Source organism: Peromyscus eremicus, chromosome 22 (genome assembly GCF_949786415.1).
Source record: "Peromyscus eremicus chromosome 22, PerEre_H2_v1, whole genome shotgun sequence".
Lineage (NCBI taxonomy): Eukaryota > Metazoa > Chordata > Mammalia > Rodentia > Cricetidae > Peromyscus > Peromyscus eremicus.
In genome coordinates, this window is record NC_081437.1 from 7897297 (window position 1) to 7915025 (window position 17729).

Below are 17729 nucleotides of genomic sequence, written 5' to 3' on the forward strand. Positions count from 1 at the left end.
AGAGAGAGAGAGAGAGAGAGAGAGAGCATACATTTGGCTGCTATGTGGGCAGAGGACTCTCAGAAGGGGACTGAGCTGGTGTCTGCCAGGTACAGTCCTGCTCTCTCCAGGGCTGGAGATCAGCTGCCTGGGGCCAGGTGGGGATCTAAGAATTAGAACGGAAGGCTCCCATCTCCACCCTAGCTAATCACTCCGGGATGGTCCTTGGTGGGGAACCCACTCAACAGCTGCCCCAAGGGCTCTTCTAAGTGCAGAGACAGGAAGACCTAGCACTCTGTGGAAGAAGCCATAGTCCCTTCTTCGAGAATGGGATGATATATGTAGGGGCCTTCTAAGTTCTGTTCCGACAACGAAAGGTGAAGCAGTGAGAATCTGAGTCTGTATCTTCTTGGTTTACACCTAGGGAAATTCTGGAAGGTTGCATAAAACTCCATACCCGAGTCACCCCCAAGGTACAGAGAGTGGGCAACAGGCAGATGGAAATGGGGACAAAATAAGGGCCACTGACAGCATCCCATGTTGCACTTTTGGCATTTTTAAAGGACTCGTTGTGTGTTTCAGTTATTCAAATAATTGAGAGCACAGGGCTGGGGAGGGACAGAGCAGAGACAGAGCCCAGGACTGGGTAGTGGCTTTATTCTACTCATAAAATAACCGAACAGGGGTCAGTGAGAACCCTAGCAAGGAAACATCAAGGGGATGGATCTAAGTGTGGTACCCAAGGGGAGACCCTTATAGGTTTTGCTTTGGCCTACACCACCACCACCTTTCTTCTTCTTCTTCTTCTTCTTCTTCTTCTTCTTCTTCTTCTTCTTCTTCTTCTTCTTCTTCTTCTTCTTCTTCTTCTTCTTCTCCTTCTTCTTCTTCTTCTTCTTCTTCTTCTTCTTCTTCTTCTTCTTCTTCTTCTTCTTCTTCTTCTTCTTCTGCTTCTTCTTCTTCTTCTTCTTCTTCCTATTTCTCCTCCTCCCTCTCTTCCCTCCTCTTCTTCCTCCTCCTCCTTCTTTCTGAGACAAGGTTTCTCTATATAATAGTCCTGACTGTCCTGGAACTCACTCTGTAGACCAGGGTGACCTCGAAACTCACAGAGATCCGCTTGCTTCCACCTCCCGAGTGCTGGGATTAAAGGCGTGCGCCACCACCGCCTGGCTGCACATTCTTCTTAAGGGAAGGGGTTCGGATCAGTTCACATGGAGAGGGGTGCTACAAGCTGGTTTCTAGCTTCCTCTTGGAAAGGCAGGTCTGGTGAAGGAAGTCCTCACTGCTATAGGCCTGTGCTCAGCTGGAGGCAGGGAGTGGACACTCCCCAGACAGGTGTGGCTCTCAAGCAAACTCCAAGTCACCTGCCACATCACCTTCTTGTATACCAAAGGCACTTCATCTTGTAAACTGGGGCAAAGAGAACAACACAGAGTTCTAGGAGCAGTCACCTTCCAGGTGGCAACAGACACTGTAGGCAGCACCTAGGATGCCCCAGGAGTTGCTTGCAGCTCCCAGGGATGTCTGCGAGAGAAACTGACAACATCCCTGCCCTGCTGGAGGGTTTCCATTCTTGTGGGAGGAAACAGACTACGGATGTATAATTTTTTTAATTAATTGATTTACTTATGGGGTGGGGGGCGGTGAGTGTGGCCCATGAATGCTATGGTGCGCATGTGGAGGTCAGAGAACAACTTTCGGGAAGGAGTTAGTGTGGTGGTATTGTGTTCCCCAGAATATTGTGCATGCTAATAAACTTATCTGGGGTCAGAGACAGAACAGCCACAATATTAAACATAGAGGATAGGCAGTGGTAGCACACGCCTTTAATCCTAGCATTCCAGAGGCAGAGATCCATGTGTTCAAGGACATAGCCAAGCATGGTGACTCACGCCTTTAATCCCAGGAAGTGAGCCTTTAATCCCAGGGAGTGATGGTAGAAAGCAGAAAGGTATATAAGGCATGAGGACCAGAAACTAGAAGCTTTTAGCTGGTTAAGCTTCAGGCTTTCGAGCATCAGTTCAGCTGAGAGCCATTGAGATGAGGACACAGAAGCTTCCATTCTGAGGAAACAGGACCAGCTGAGGAACTGGCGAGGTGAGGTTAGCTGTGGCTTGTTCTGTCTCTCTGATCTTCCAGTGTTCACCCCAATAACTGGCCTCAGGTTTGATTTTATTAATAAGAACTGTTAAGACTCCTGCTACAAGTCAGTTCTTCCCTTCCCCTGGGATGAAGCAGGATCTCTTGTTTGTGACATGCTGTGTGCTCCAGGCTGCCTGGCCTGTGTGCTCCTGGCTGTTTGCAGCTTCCAGCTCACAGTGGCCATGTGAGGACAGTAGATTTGCATCACTGCATGGGGCTTTTTTTACATGGCTTCCGTGGACTGAACTCACATCATCATCCTTGGACCCCAAGTGCTTTTATCTGCTAAACGCTCTCACTGATGCTGTGCGTTGTTTTTGAGACAAGGTCTCATGTAGTCCAGGCTGGCCTCCACCTCACTATGTAGCAGAAGAACGGCCTTGAATTCTTTCATTCTCCTCCCTCAACTTCCCCAGGGCAGGTATGACAAGCATGTGCTACTCTGACTAAATTATGCACTGCTGGGGGATTGAACCCGGGGCTTCATGCATGCTAGGCGAGCACTCTACAGCTGAGCCACATTCCCAAGTCCTCCACAGTTTATTGGAAGGCACAAAACGCTATGAGGATGAATGGAGGCGTTTTCAGGAAGTTTCCATTTTTTAAAGGTGTGAGGGCGGGGTAGAGCAAGCCTCCCACACAGCAGGGCACTCGTCCAGTGAGAGGCAGAAGAGGCAGCAAAGGGGACAGAGAAGAGAGGCTGCCCAGGGTAAATGCCACCGAGAAACCACAAAAGGGGCTTTAAGGAAGGGGCTCAGCTAAGCAGCCAGTCTTCAAACATGGGAGCCATGGAAGGTGGAGGAACGAGAGGAGTGAGGCGGGGGAAGGTGTGTGACTCCAGACTCCTGCAAAATGCTTCCAAGTCCAGACATGTCATGACTTCTATCAGTTACGACCAGTGCTGCGAATTCCCTATCTGTCCGAGAGACGGCCAACCTTCGTCATCAAATCTAGAGAATAAAGTGAAGACTGTGAGTCCAGGACCCACAGAACACGGCTGGTTTTGTGAATGTGACTGTTCAACTTCTAAACTCTCAACTCTGGGGTGTTCTGATGGGGAAGAGAAGGCAGGACCGGAAGCCAAGGCTCCTGGGCGGTCACATGGCTCTGCCTTGGCTCAGTACTGTGATCTTGGACAAACTGACTGGTGAGCATATGCAGACACAGACACACACAGACACAGAGACAGACAGACACACACACACACACACACACACACACACACACACACACACACACACACCCCAGAGGGGGCGGGAGAGGAAGAGGTGGGGAGAACACCTGTAGGGAGCAGAGCCACAAGTGAGAAACAGTGAGTGACTCACAGCTTTCAGGATGCTGACGGCCTCCTTGCTGAGCCAGACAGGGTAGAGCACATCATCGTGAAGGATGGATTCAAACAAGTCGTCCTCATTGTCGGCTTCAAAGGGGGGCTGCCCAGCCATCATCTCATACATCAGCACCCCCAGGGCCCACCAGTCCACCGAGGGACCGTACTCCAACTCCTGCAGGATCTGTTCAGGAAACAGGTAGTGTCAGTCAGGGCCATTTAAGAGCCTTACCCCAAGCAACACCCCTGCCACCAACTCTCACGGGAAGGTCTGCACCTTCACACCCACACCTTCGCTTCCGACTTGTTCCACCATAGAGCAGAGCTGTGCTTTCTGAGAGGGAGGCCTACCTCAGCATCTCCGGGGAGGATTGAACGTGGGAAGCCAACAATCCCCTCTCCACAGTCAGCATCTACCATCTAACCTCTGGTGGAAACGAAAGTCAGTTCCTTTGTTTGAACGCCAGCTAAAGCTCCCGAGTTGCACTCGGGGCCACTTTCAAAAGGAGAGAGCACAGTTTGACACTGAGCTCCGGGTTAGGGAGCAGGATGTGAACTTCAAAAGGTAATGCTGAGAGGGACATTCAGCAAGCTCAGGTCCCCCTTGTCACACGCAGCTGGAGGGGAGGGCAGAGGCGGGTAGATGCTGACTGCCCAAATGGGAAGGAGTCCAGAATCTTTTTACTTTTTCTTTATTGTCCCTTGAGCTAGAGTCTTACTTTGTAGACCAGGCTGGCCTCGAACTCACAGAGATCTGCCTGCCTCTGCCTCTTGAGTGCTGGGATTAAAGGCGGGCACCACCATGCTTGGCTTGAACCAGAAAGCTGCTATTTCTTAAGTGGCGACAGCACTAAGCTTATCGGAGCCTTGTACACCAGGGAAGGAAATAACAAAAAAGACATCTCCTGCAGCCCACCCGTCCTACCCAGAAAGAACCACTAAGCTCTTGTCTAAGACCGTAAAGACCTGTTTCCATCATTCCTCCTGGTTCCCCAAGTCTCACCAATGAACTTCTCATTTAGTAGACCCTATAGATCCCAGGGCCTGTCCTCGGGCCAACCTCATGAACGAATGTTATCCCCATGGGCAAAGTCCAAGTTCAATAAGTTCTATGACTGTCTTTGAATTTTATCTTTGACAATGGCCACCCAGCCTTGGCAACGCCCCCTCCTCCCCACCACTGTTTATCTGGCCAAATGGGTAGAGTCAGAGAAGACTTAGGATGAACCCATGGAGGACATGCTAACCAGCTTTCTGGAGCAGTCCCAAATTAAACAGAAAGAATTCAGAAGATGCATCGAAGGACCCTGAGTCCACACATAGTCTAGGGATGAAGTCTTTGGGATGAAGATGACTGTGAGAAGCTGCAGCTACCTCAACAGTATTTTATCTGTTTCCTCAGCACGTAGAGTCTTTTGAACCAGTGGTCAGGGCAGGCTATCTGTAAACTCAGAACTACAGGCTGCACTGGACCGGGGCCCCAGCCAAAGCGGAGTCTTCCCTCACCCTCCTAAGAGCTAGTGGTCAGCCTGGCTTACCAAGTCTCAGTGGTGCCACTGGCTTCTTGTCCTTCAAGGTCACACCTGTGCCATGTCTCCTCCAGAATGCCTTTTCAGATGTCCCTAGCATTCTCCTGTCCTCTCACATCCTAAGGCCTTGCCTGTTCCTAAGGTTTGTGGGCACTTCCCTTATAGTATTTCAGTTTTAGTCATTTTTTTTTTCACAGCCAGCTTTCTCCCTGGAACATCTGGAAAGTACCAGAAAGTTATTTCCCACCATTTTCCAGAGTCTGCTCTTGTGGCCAGCCCATTCATATACTCAAGACACAGCTACCACTTCACACCTACACTCAAGACACAGCTACCACTTCACACCTACACTCAAGACACAGCTATCACTTCACACCTTCCACAGAGCCTGCTCCTGTGGCCAGCCCATTCATACACTCAAGACACAGCTACCACTTCACACCTACACTCAAGACACAGCTACCACTTCACACCTACACTCAAGACACAGCTACCACTTCACACCTACACTCAAGACACAGCTACCACTTCACACCTTCCACAGAGCCTGCTCCTGTGGCCAGCCCATTCATACACTCAAGACACAGCTACCACTTCACACCTACACTCAAGACACAGCTACCACTTCACACCTACACTCAAGACACAGCTACCACTTCACACCTACACTCAAGACACAGCTACCACTTCACACCTACACTCAAGACACAGCTACCACTTCACACCTACCACCGTACACTGTGTGCATCTTACCCAGCGCACCCCCTCTGAAGCTCAGGGGCTCTAGCTGATAAAGTGACCACTTTAACGATTTTGGGGTGGCTGACTGGCTTCTGCACCTCTGTGGTTTGGTAGCTTGGCTATGCTCAGACTGGGCAATGCTGTGGAAATGGCAGGGTGGCCTTATTCAGCCTTTCCAGGTTCCCTTGGAGCCTTGTTTTTGGTAGAATTTTTTGTAAAACTCCTCTTAGGCTCAGCCCCAATTATCCTTGGCTTGATCATCTTGCCAGCTGGGAAGGAGGCTAGAGCTTTGCACACCCATGGGAGGGTACCTGGTAAGGAAGCCAGCCCCTTGAGAGGGTCAAAGGTTAAGGCAAGAGAGAATAAGGCCTGATGGAACCAGATGGGACCCAGAGCTGACAGCCATTTCCTGAGGAGCAGGGGCCAGGTGTGGATAATGATGAGGGTTTGAAAGGTGCCAGAGGGGTGTGTGTTGGGGGTGGGGGGTGGGGTGGGGAGAAAGGGTTTGGCAGAGCTGATCCCTTAGAAGGGAGCTCTGGTTTCAGAGCTAGCCTCTCCTACTTGAATAAAGGTGTATGCCTTCTGAAGCACTCCCACCTTTAATCCCATTAGAGTCTTAAAGCAGCCGGGTGAGATGGGCAGGGCAGGCATTAGGATTCCCATGGGAAAGACAGGAACCCAAGGTTTCAAAAGACTTCTCAAGGGTACATGGGGACATCCTGGGCAGGTCTGGACTCAACTCTCTGGACTGTTTCTCATACCCCATGATATAACCCAACGGTGAAGAGACCAAGGGAGGGCGCTACATTTGGCCAGGGAGCATAACTTCATTCCATCCTCCCACAAGCCCTTGACAAGGCGGTCATACCTTCATCAGCTGTCATTTGCCTGCCGGAAGACCAACATTTATGTGCTGTTTCCAATGCACTAACAATTCTGTATAATGGGCGCAACGACAAGAGTGGGCAGGAAGAGCTATGGAGCCTTGTGCTAAGCACACCCAAGAGTCCTGCTCGTGCACGACTTTACATGGAGGCTGACCGGCCTTCTCCTTCACTGTGAAGTGTATCTTTTTCCTGGGTGGGATCCTTAACTATCGTCAACTCTTTGACCCTTGTGGCATTGGCTCAGAGAGGAACAGGAATGGAAACTTCTCGAGGTAGAGAATGAACGTAGAAGATGAGTCAGGGAGTCCCAGGGGAGACTCCCTCCTCACCTTTATTTCTCCTTGCAGCGGCCTTGCTGCTATTCTTGCTCAGGGAACACATTAACAGAGAGGCTGAAATCTCCTAGGAGCACCGAGATGCCAAACCCACAAGCCTCACTCCCGAGCTCTCCCTGGCCGCACTCGTGATGTCTGATCTGTGAACACATTGTTGATGGTCTGTCCTTTACCCTACCTGTTTATGTTGTTTGTTTTTTGCAGAAACTCTATCAATTCATACGGCATTGAGAATAAATTCTAAAACTAGAGGTTCAACACCAGCACAAGGAATCAAAGGCAGTGGCCGTTTTTCTTAAAGAAAAACCTCACCAGACATTCACTGGATATATCGAGATGTAATCAAAGTATAAGTGGATATATATATATATATATATATATAACACCACAGGGTGAATCCTTCTTTGTGCACTTAAAACATTTTTATATGAGTATTCGAAAGAGGAAGTATAAGAATTTCAGATCAAAGACATATGGGCTCAAATTCCACGAGGTCATTAAAGCGGGTCCCACAACCCTTTGGATGCGTGAACCCTACAGGTGTTCTATGTCCACAATTAGCAAATGGGAGACCGTGAAGTGTTCTGAAAAGGCAGCGCCAACTCCAGGAGACACAGACAGGGAAACAATATCTAACAGTATCACTCTCAGGACCCAGAGAGAAATATGCCATGTAAACAGTTACATTCTCCAGCTGTCCGGTTCAAGTTCACTGAGATGGGAATCTTTTAAATATCTTGTGACACAGTGTCTCAGGAAGCTCAGGGTAGCCTCAGGCTTCCCATGCAGCTGAGGATGACCTTGAACCTCGGAGTCTCATGCTTCCACCTCCTGCACGCAGGGGCGGCAGTCTCGCACAGTCACGATTGGTTTATGTGGTTGCTAGGTGTGCACTGTGAAGGCTAGGCTCAGCCTGTTGATGTGTGCCTTGGTGGCCTGCCTTCTTCCTGAGATGGATGTGAGGAAGTCTCTCCTCCAAGGGCACCCTTAGTTAGGAGGTTCATAGATCCTGTGGGATTGAGGTCATATTCCTGGCTCCTTTCATCCAATTTTGTTCATCATTACAAGCTCTAATAAGCCATTTGCTCTATCTATACTATTTTAAAATTTTTGTTATACTGATTAGAGCAGTGTGTGTGCGTGCGTGTGCGTGTGCGCGCAGAGGTCACACGTCATGGTGGAGGTCAGAAGATGACTTACAGTGATTGCTTCTCCCAGTCTACCTTCCAGTGTGTTCTAGGGATTGAACTTGGGCTACAAGTGATTGTTCTTGCTGCGTCACCTCACCAGCTCTCTAGTTATGCTACTTAAATCTCCTGAAAATGGTCAAGATATTGTCGTCCCTTGGCTTTTGCTCAGGCTGAATGTCACATTCATTCATGCATGCATTCAAAAGACTATCGTTTAGAACCTGTGTGCAAGACCCTGAGAGTACCCGGACCCGGAGTGAAAACATAGACCCTGCCTTGAGAGGATTCACAGCCTGGAGACGTGGCCCTTCCTTCTCTACATGGTTCCCACTCTGACCCTTCCTGCTGTTTCCAACAATGCTCTCCTCATCCCTATGGTTAAAGGAAACCTAAAATGTATTCTCTGCAAGTCAATTTCTCAATTTCAGATGCTCCATGAAGTCTTCTCGTATCCTCGAGGCGTTCTCCTGTTTTAGGTACCTTTGTTCTGATTACACATGTGTTGATTACACGTGCGTCAGTCACTCTGTCTAGACTCTCCTTTAGAAGAGCAATCAGAGTCTCAGTCAACTCTCCATCCCCACATAGCTTTGTCTGGCAGATGCTCAAATAATGCCCCGTGGAAGGAAGCTTCCCCCACATAGAAAATGCTTAACGGGATTGGTACCTCTCTCCCATCTTATGTGTCTCAAAACCATCAAATAGATTTAATTGTCTGTGGGGCTAACTGGCTAAGTATGAATCACCTCTGCTAAGTATCTCTCGGTTTGGGTCAGACTGCTCTAGAAGGACACAGGCCACACAGACACCTCATGGTGAGCACACTATTCCCTCAACTTTCACACAAGGCAACCCCCTGGTGAGGCTCACAGTGGACATCTCTGACCTTTGCTCACACTGCCCTCTTGCTCCACACACGTACCTACTTGGTAGACTTGCTACCTCAGTGCAAACGGCAAAGCATTCCTGGTTTTGCTATGAATATTACACCCAGTGAAGCCACTTGCTGCCTTTTCAGTGAATTTCACTGTTCTGATTAGGAAGAAGTAAAAACTCTCTTGTAAGTCAACCAGCTTCTCTTAGTTCTCGCTCTGGTGGTAGTTCTGAACTAGGATGGATGCATGATGCTTAGCAAGGACTCACCCAAGCATGGGGACTAGCTTGTCATTCTCAATTCACCTATCTTGTCCTCGCTACCTACCACCTCATCCTTCCAGAAAAATCACTAAACCATTTCCCTTCCTGTTTCTTACTCCTAGAATCCATCCTGCTTTTTTGGAGTCTTCTCTTAGCACCCTTGGGCGACCCCCAGATGCATGGCATTGGATTGTTGCTTCGGCCCTGACACTGAGAGAGAAAAGCTAACTCCGCACACGAGGCTTACCTCGGGGGCTATATAGTCCGGAGTCCCACAGAAGGTGGTAGTTGTCACGCCGTTCAGAATCCCTTCCTTGCACATCCCAAAATCGGCCAGCTTGCAGTGACCTTCTGCATCTAGAAGGATGTTGTCCAGTTTCAAATCCCTGTAAGACAGGTCAAGGCCACATGATTAGCCTCACACACACAATGGAGTCTTCCTGAGTTGGAGAGATGCACACACCCTAGGGAAATCGCCATTCAAGGGAGTCTTAGGGGAGGTTCTGACCTGCCTCAGACTAACCTTAGTCTAGGGGCATCTCCCGTTAGTCAACCTTCAACAGTACTTACAACTCCTCCACAAAAGATAGATCCTCTATAGCCTCCTGGTTGCATTAAAGTTAAGACTCCTGTCATTTAGACCCTGCTGTGAGAAAGGAGTAGACCCCCTCTCCACATCCTTCACAAGTTAACTAGCTTGGGGAATATAGGGTGACATATACAATATCACTGAATCAGAGAAAACCACAAGAGTCTGAGCTGCTGGATTTCAGAGGGGGCAATGATGGGAGACTGGCATAGGCAATGAAAAGAGCCAGGCCGGTGGGCAGTGGTGCACGCCTTTAATCCCAGCACTTGGGAGGCAGAGCCAGGCGGGTCTCTGTGAGCTCGAGGCCAGCCTGGTTTACAGAGCGAGATCTAGGACAGGCACCAAAACTACACAGAGAAACCCTGTCTTAAAAAAAAGAAAGAAAGAAAGAGAGAGAGAGAAAGAGAGAGAAAGAGAGAAAGAAAGAAAGAAAGAAAGAAAGAAAGAAAGAAAGAAAGAAAGAAAGAAAGAAAGAAAAGAACCAAGGAACAGTGGTCTTCAGGGGTGGATGGAAGCTAGCATTTGGACAGACCACAAAGAGAGAAACCAAGGGAGGTAGAGGTAAAGGTGGGGAGACCAGAGAGCAGGGTTCCTGAGAAGAGCGAGATAAGACAGGTGTGTTAGAGCCAACCTCAGAGAGCCTGGGGTGTCAGGAAGAGGGATTTGAAATCCATGCTGAGGGGGATTGAGGCCTGCCTGCAGGAGCATGGTGCCTGAGCAAGACCAGTCCTCTGTGGGTTGCAGGTGAGGGAAATAACCTAGATCCAGATGTTTTTGTGTAGGAGAGGTAAGAGTCATAGGAGCAGGCTGTCCTCAATCACGATGGCTCCCTTGTGGCCCATTGTAACACTCCAGGGTTCTGAGATTTCTTATCTAAAACCGAGAGTCCTAGATAAGAATTTTCCCACCACCCCTGGTGTCTGGCCTCATAGAAGAATCTATATATGTGGTTGGAGGTTCCCACTCTGTGTCTCTCTTAGCAGCTACTCTGGGCTGATGAGGTGGGCCATGAAATGGCGGCCTCTTCCCCTACAAGCAGAGGTCAGGAAGGGCCATGCTCATGTGCCTGCTGGCATCTGAACTTGAGCTCCAGGCATCCCATGGGACCCAGACTGGAGTGGGGGTGGGGCAGGAAGTGCTTCTGGTCCTGCCTGTGTTGTTTCTGTGACCCTGTTGTTTCTGCTTACAGCTGGGATTCCTTGAGAAAGTAGAAAGCACATAGAAAGTGCTTCTCTAAGCGAAAGCTCCCCAATTACTGAACAGTGAGCCCAACCAGCTGGGCCGCTGGGGCTGGGTCCTGACCCGGACCCTGGCACTGAGTGAGGGCTCAGCTCTGGCTGGGGTGGGAAGGCAGGGTTGAGTGTCGGGCTGGGATCCAGGCAGCCAGGGTTTTATCACTGGCTGTGGCATAGCCCTGTTACAGTCCCCTTGCTGGCCGGGTCCCCTATCTGTCCCGTTGGGATCACACACTGTTTGTATGCCTGTTTGAAGGACTAATGGGATGAAGTGTGTGACAGGTGAAAAGTCTTTATTTGATGAACTTCCTTCCTGGAACATTCGAGTTGGAGGGACCTGGAAGGTCTTCCAGAAGTTTCATTACGTGGAATGTGGGGCCCCCGGTGGAGGCAAATATGCCTCCATGCTGTGGTACCCCCAGTTGCCTCTACAAGGTCTACCTGGATGCCACAAAGATGACGACAGCAAGGACTGTAAAACCAGTAAAAATAACGTTTCTGTTCGAGACTACGTTTACCCACCCACCTCTGGATTTCCAAGTAGAGCATTCTTGCTTGGAACGCTAGTTCTGAAGAGCATGCTAAGCATTTTCTACCCTTGTAGAAGTACAAAACCAAAGGCAGGGGGGAGGGTGGAAGTGGAGGGGTGGGTAAGTGATCTCTTTAGGTGACCAGGGTCTCCTGCTCCAAAAGCTGCTCCCTTGGCTCTGTGCTACTCTCCTCTGCCCTTCTGGCCCTTTTAGGGCCAGCTACCACCTTAACTATATAAAACACACCCCCCCTCATCCCGCCCTCCCCCACCCGCCCCATGCCTGCACTCAAAGCACCAGTTAAATAAAGCCTTTGTTGTGCCATAGAAGGTACTTATAATTCTTTTAACTACGCTTTTTTCATACATTATATTTTGATCATTTTTTTTCCTCCCTCAACCACTTCCACCTCCTTACCCACCCAACTGTAGCATCTCTCACTTAAAAACAAAAACATGAAAATCAAAACCACTGAGCAAAACTACAGTAAGACAAAAAACAAAACAAAAAACTAAAACAAAAAACAACAACGCCCAAATAAAACAAATCAGAAATAGCATTAAATTCCTTTCATGTTGGCCAACTACTTCCGGGCACGGGGCCTGCCCTGGAGAATGGTTGATATACCCAGCGACACGCGGGAGAGAAAACTGACTTTCTCTCTGCCAGGGGGTATCCATTTCAGATAGCTTCTTGGTTGGGAGTGGGACCTTGAGTCCACTTCCTCCTCTCTGTGCTGAGACCTGTGTGGTCCTGTGCACGCTGCCACAGTCTCTGTGACTCCATCTGTGCATCAGTCCTGATGTGTCCAGAAGACACTGTTATTTTGAAATAACCCATCACCTCCGGCTCTTACAATCTTTCCACCTTTTTCACATGGATCCCTGAGCCCTGAGGGGTAGGGGTGAGGGGCTGATGATGACATCTCACTTAGGACTGAGTGCTCCACCATCTCCCACTCTCTGCATATTGTCCAGTAGTGGGCCTCTGTGTTAATTCTTGTAGGCCTGGCTGTCCTGGAACTCTGAGATCCTCCTGCCTCTGCCTCTTGAGTGCTGGGATTGAAGGCATGTGCCATCACTGCCTGGCTTCTGCATTCATTCTTATCTGCAGGAAGCAGCTTCTCGGATGTGGGTTGAGGGAGGCGCTGGTCTACAGGCATAGCAGTGTGTCATGTGCAGGAGTCTGAAGGTTCCAAGCCAGCCTGAGTCTGGCTCCGATGTGCCTCAGGTTGCCATGTGGAACAATTTAGGTACTCACCAAGCCCCACCCTCCTCTCACGGGTTTCTGGCTAGTTAGGGGCAGCCCCTCGTTTCTTTCCCGAAGCCTGATTTTCTTTCTCTAGTCCACTCCTCCCTGGCCTCTGCTTCCTGCCCCTCTCTTCTCCCTGGGGAAGAAGTTGACCCAGCTGCTGTCGGATATGAGCAAGTCCTATGGGCGCCCTTGGCTATGACCTGAATTGGCCCTAGCCAAAACACTCCCACCCTGTAGCCACTGATGTATGCATCCTACCTCTGGCCACTTCCTCCTACTCCTGTTCATACATTTGAGTTTTTGAAGACTCTTAGTGACTTCTAGTCTTTCCTCTTGGGACAGAAGGTTTAGAAGACCCCTGGGAACCAGGCTGGCTGCTAATAGAACACCATTCCTCTGGAGGTCTTCAGTCTCATCACAAAGTGTTCATCCCTCTGGGAAAAGCTTGTCTGGTGCGGGGTTGTCAGGGGAAGCAGTGTGTGTGTGTGTGTGTGTGTGTGTGTGTGTGTGTGTGTGTGTGTGTGTGTGTTGGGGTGGGGCTTTAGCAGATGGGATCCCCAGGGAAGCCAGGCCATGCCAGCTAAGGGAAGAAAGAGGATGTCCTTCCCCATGAGGAGGAGAGGAGATGGATGCTGGAAGGGAGCAGTGGAGGACAACGTGGTCCCTGTTTCTTCCCTTCTTCTCTCCAGCAATGGCCACCTCAGTGACTGCTTTCCACTTCCCCAGTCCTGCCCAGGAGCCTCTCACCTGCTGTTTTTAGTGCCGCTGACCCAACAGGAGTTGTAGGCCTCTCTAAGAGGAAGGATTGGGAGGAGTGGTGCCTAGCTCTGCCTTCTCAGAGGTCCAGCTAGAGGGCAGGGGAGGGGTTGGAAAGGCAAAGGGGAGTCTTTCCTCCTGGAGAATTCCCAGGCACTCAGTACCTAGCCTAACATGGAGCAAGTGTTTAGCAAACATGACTGATAGCTTTGCAGAAAGACAATTGCCCAGGTACGGACCCCATCTTCTTAGTCCCCAAACACAAGGGCACATCCATAGTCTGGGACTTTTTCATTGGTCTTTTTTTTATTTTTTATTTTTAAAGGATTAAAGTCATTGTTTTAGAATAAAACATTTAGTACCACCCTTTCCCTACAGATGAACCAATATGATAATCTTTACTTACTCAATTTATTGCTAATCTAATTCATTTCATGTTTGCCTTTTTAGTAGATCATATACCATGTGTCCCAAAAAACAGAAACCTGAAATGCGCTAGGGCAGACAGAAATAGTCCCTCTTTTGGCACAGATTCCCCAGTCACCCTTTCCTTTCTGACAGGTAATTAGTTTGTGTTCATTTCTTGCATACCCTGTTGGTCATGCTTTATACATAAATAAGAAAATGTGAATATATGTTCATTTTGCCCACTTTGAACAAAAGGGGCACTTTCCCAAAGAATATCTTCTTTAACTTGGCATGTATTAGAGATCTTTCCATTCGACTCATTAGAAAGCTTCTTCATTCTTTGTTTATGGTAGTATAGTGCTCTATTGTTTTTATCGAGGGACTTTAAGACACTCCTAACACTATGCTAGTGCCCACAGTGTTGCTGGGAACAGTCTCATGCATGTGACATTTTATATCTATGTCAAGGAACTGTATGCACTTCCTAGATGTTTCTGAATTTGAAGCAAGAATGTGGGTTTGGGCTGATATCACCAAGCTGCCCCATTAGAGGCCAAAACATCTAACCTCCCATTGGCATAGACGACAGTGCTTACCTCTCGACATTCTTACCAACAATGCTATGCTACCAAGCTGCAGTTGTATGCTAGGTTTAAATTGTATCTTACTACATTTAAACAGTATCTTACATTTCTGTAGAAGTTTGAGCATTTGCTTTCATATGTTTAAGAGGGAACTATAAGTGAGTGAGTGTGTGTGTGTGTGTGTGTGTGTGTGTGTGTGTGTGTGTATGCACTCACAGGCACATACTTTTTTTCACTGTGGCATTTTTTGCTGATTCTCAGGAGCTATTTCCCATTAGGACACAGACTTGGTGTAGAATACAATCTGCAAACACCTTTCCTCAGATTATTACTTGACTTTGGATGTGGCTCATGGAGTTTTTACTAATAGCATTTATTTTTTACATAACTGAGTGGATATTTAGTTTTATGGGTTTTGGATTCTGTGTCTTAATTTGAATGTTTTTCTTCCCCGTAAGTAATATCTGTATTCTGTCAATGTTTCTCCTATTTATTTTACTTTTCTTTTATAAACATACATCTTTGGTGCATTTATTTATTCTGACAAAAGTCTGAGACACATCTCCAACTCTCCTTGTTTCTAGGAACCTGGAAGCAATCCCAATGTTTAACAGTCCTCTTTCCCTCACTGAATGGAATTCCACTCTTTGCAGATACTCATGGCCAATCACCACATGCAAATGGAGGGTTTGCCGTACTCTTTGCCCAGTAACATTTTTCTACAGCACACTTTTAATTACTCTAGATTTATTATATATCTAATACTCGGTGTGGCTGGTCTCCACTTTCAGAATTTCTTAGCTCTCAGAGTCTTGTTTGTTTTTCCATATGAACTTTAGAATTGTCTGTTTAGTTTTTTTTTTTAAATCCTGGTTCTGTTTTTATTGGGAACATGTTCAAAGTTATAAATTAACTTGGGGAGAATTGATACTTTATGATGTTGGATCTTCCTGGCCAATACCTCTGTTTGTCTTTCCATTTGTTCAAGTCTTATTTGTGCCCTTTAGGAGGATTTTAGTGATTCTCTCATATAGATCTTGGGCATTTCTTGCTACATTTTGTGGCAGGTTGCTAATTATCCCAATATACCCTTGCTTCCTTAGTTAGAGAATGATTTTTTTTAAAGCTATATAATTATGAACTAGAATTCAAAGCCTCCCTTGGAGCTGGGCGTGGATAGGTGACTAAGTTCTAGCCAATCACATGCGCAGAACCTTTTCTTTACCCTTCCTCTCTCTGGTCCTGTGGGAGGCTGTCCTGCATGGTGCTAGCAGCCACTTTTAACCATAAAGACAAGGATCAAGCCTTAGGAATGGTCGGTGACTCCCCAACGACAAAGACGGAACCCTGGATCTGATGGAAAGCACTACTGTGTGGTGTTGCTATGCTGACTGTACCCCAAACTTACTCTAAAGAATGTACGCTATTGTTTCATATTCTCAGTCTTTCCACAGAGAGGCAACTCTGTCCCCTGCATCTCTCTGTCACATCCTGCCATTATACTGAGTTCTCTTAGTTTTTGTTAAGAAGTCTTCCAGCCCATTCTTCTGGACTTTTCAAATAGTCTACCATTAAGAATCAGGTCATCTCTTCCTTCTCAGTATTTAGGTTTTTGGTTCATATCTCTTGTCTGACTCTATATTGGCTAGAATCCCAGGAAAAACACTAAATAAATCTGGGTGATCCTAGGGCCGGAAAGATGGCTCAGCAGTTAAGAGTACTTGTTCCTTTGGAGGATTCAAGTTCAGATCCCACATCAGGCAGTTCCCAACTGCCCGTAAATCCTATCTAGCTCCAGGAAACCTGACTTCCACTTCTGGCTTCCTTGGGCATCTGGACACACATGGCACACACATATTCAAAGTGAAAACAAATACTGTTGGTCCTGAGCACCTTCAGCACCTCTGATTCTAGGAGGGTCACTCTCAGAAGTGTCCCTCAGGCAGACTCCCTGAACACAGCCTTGGGCCCTCCAAGTGGCTTTACTTTTCTCTACACTAGACTGAAGACCTGTGAGAACTTCCCAGGAAGCACACTCCTTTCCCTAGCTGGTCAGAGAGCCATAAGGATATTGGCTGTGGACAAAAAAACGGTAAGAGCGGGACCTCGGTCCCAATCCGGTCCAGGATTTCTCAGCCTTGTCACACATTGGGGAGGAATTTCTCTGTTGTGCTGGCTATCCTGGGAGTTGCAGGATGTTTAGTGCCATCTCTGGTCCTGGTGTTAGATGTTATTAGTAATTTTCTCTACCTAGCATAGCCAAAAATGTCTCCAGACATGCCAGATGTCCCTGGTAGGGCCTCTCGCTGACAACCATCATTCTAATGGAAGTCATAGTGATTATGATCAAGCCATGACTCCGAGATGGCCGGGCTCAGCTCATTAATCCAAAGGGAAAGGGATGAGGTGGATTGGCCGGGAGTATCTGTTTTATTACTGGGATACAGGAATCCTAGCTGAAATAATCCCTAGTAATAGTTGGCATCATCAACCCACCTTTGAAAACGGATGGGGAAACTGAGGCTCAGAAAGGGGTAACTTGTCTGTGATCACCTTTACAGGAAGTGAAAGACAAGTTAGGTTTTCTGTATGATACTAAGAGCCAAATTCCTTTGGTCTGGGAAAAGGAGACTGTGGGGAAAAGGGAAGCCCAGGGCCTGAGAGGTCACAGCCGCTGTCAGGGACAGACTGAGTTAGAGACAGGCTGGCAGAACCAAGGCTCCCCTGGGGCAGGAGCACAGACCTCTTCCAGAAAACCAAAGGATGTTGAGAAAGGCAATTCCCAAACCATGTACTGAAAAACCCTATAAAGCCCATCTGATGAGAAAAACAAAACAAAGTCTAGCAGTTAGTTTTGGTGTGTGTGTGTGTGTGTGTGTGTGTGTGTGTGTGTGTGTGTGTATGGGGGAGAGGAGCCTGACTTCTAAAACTATGCTTGTTATTTTAGTAAAGTGGGAGAAAGGGGGAGGGGCCCCTCAAACAAGCTTGCTGTGAGGTAGATAAAGGCTGGTATGCTGAAAGTCAGTATATGAATCTCTTAGCATCAGGAATCTGTCCTGAGGGCTGGAGAGATGGCTCAGTGGTTAAGAGCACTGGCTGCTCTTCC

General features: G+C 48.0%; 1 protein-coding gene across 3 annotated transcripts in view; it reads right to left on the bottom strand.

The window, feature by feature from the left end:
- The window catches only part of Prkce (protein kinase C epsilon), a 512360-nt gene that overhangs the window by 30217 nt on the left and 464414 nt on the right, over window positions 1–17729 (bottom strand). For all 3 annotated transcript variants that reach the window (XM_059248231.1, XM_059248233.1, XM_059248232.1), the window contains exons 12-13: window positions 9515–9653; window positions 3444–3632 (exon numbers count right to left, since the gene is read on the bottom strand). In XM_059248231.1, the coding sequence (XP_059104214.1) occupies window positions 3444–3632; window positions 9515–9653 (328 nt within the window). The remainder of the gene's footprint in view (window positions 1–3443; window positions 3633–9514; window positions 9654–17729) is intronic.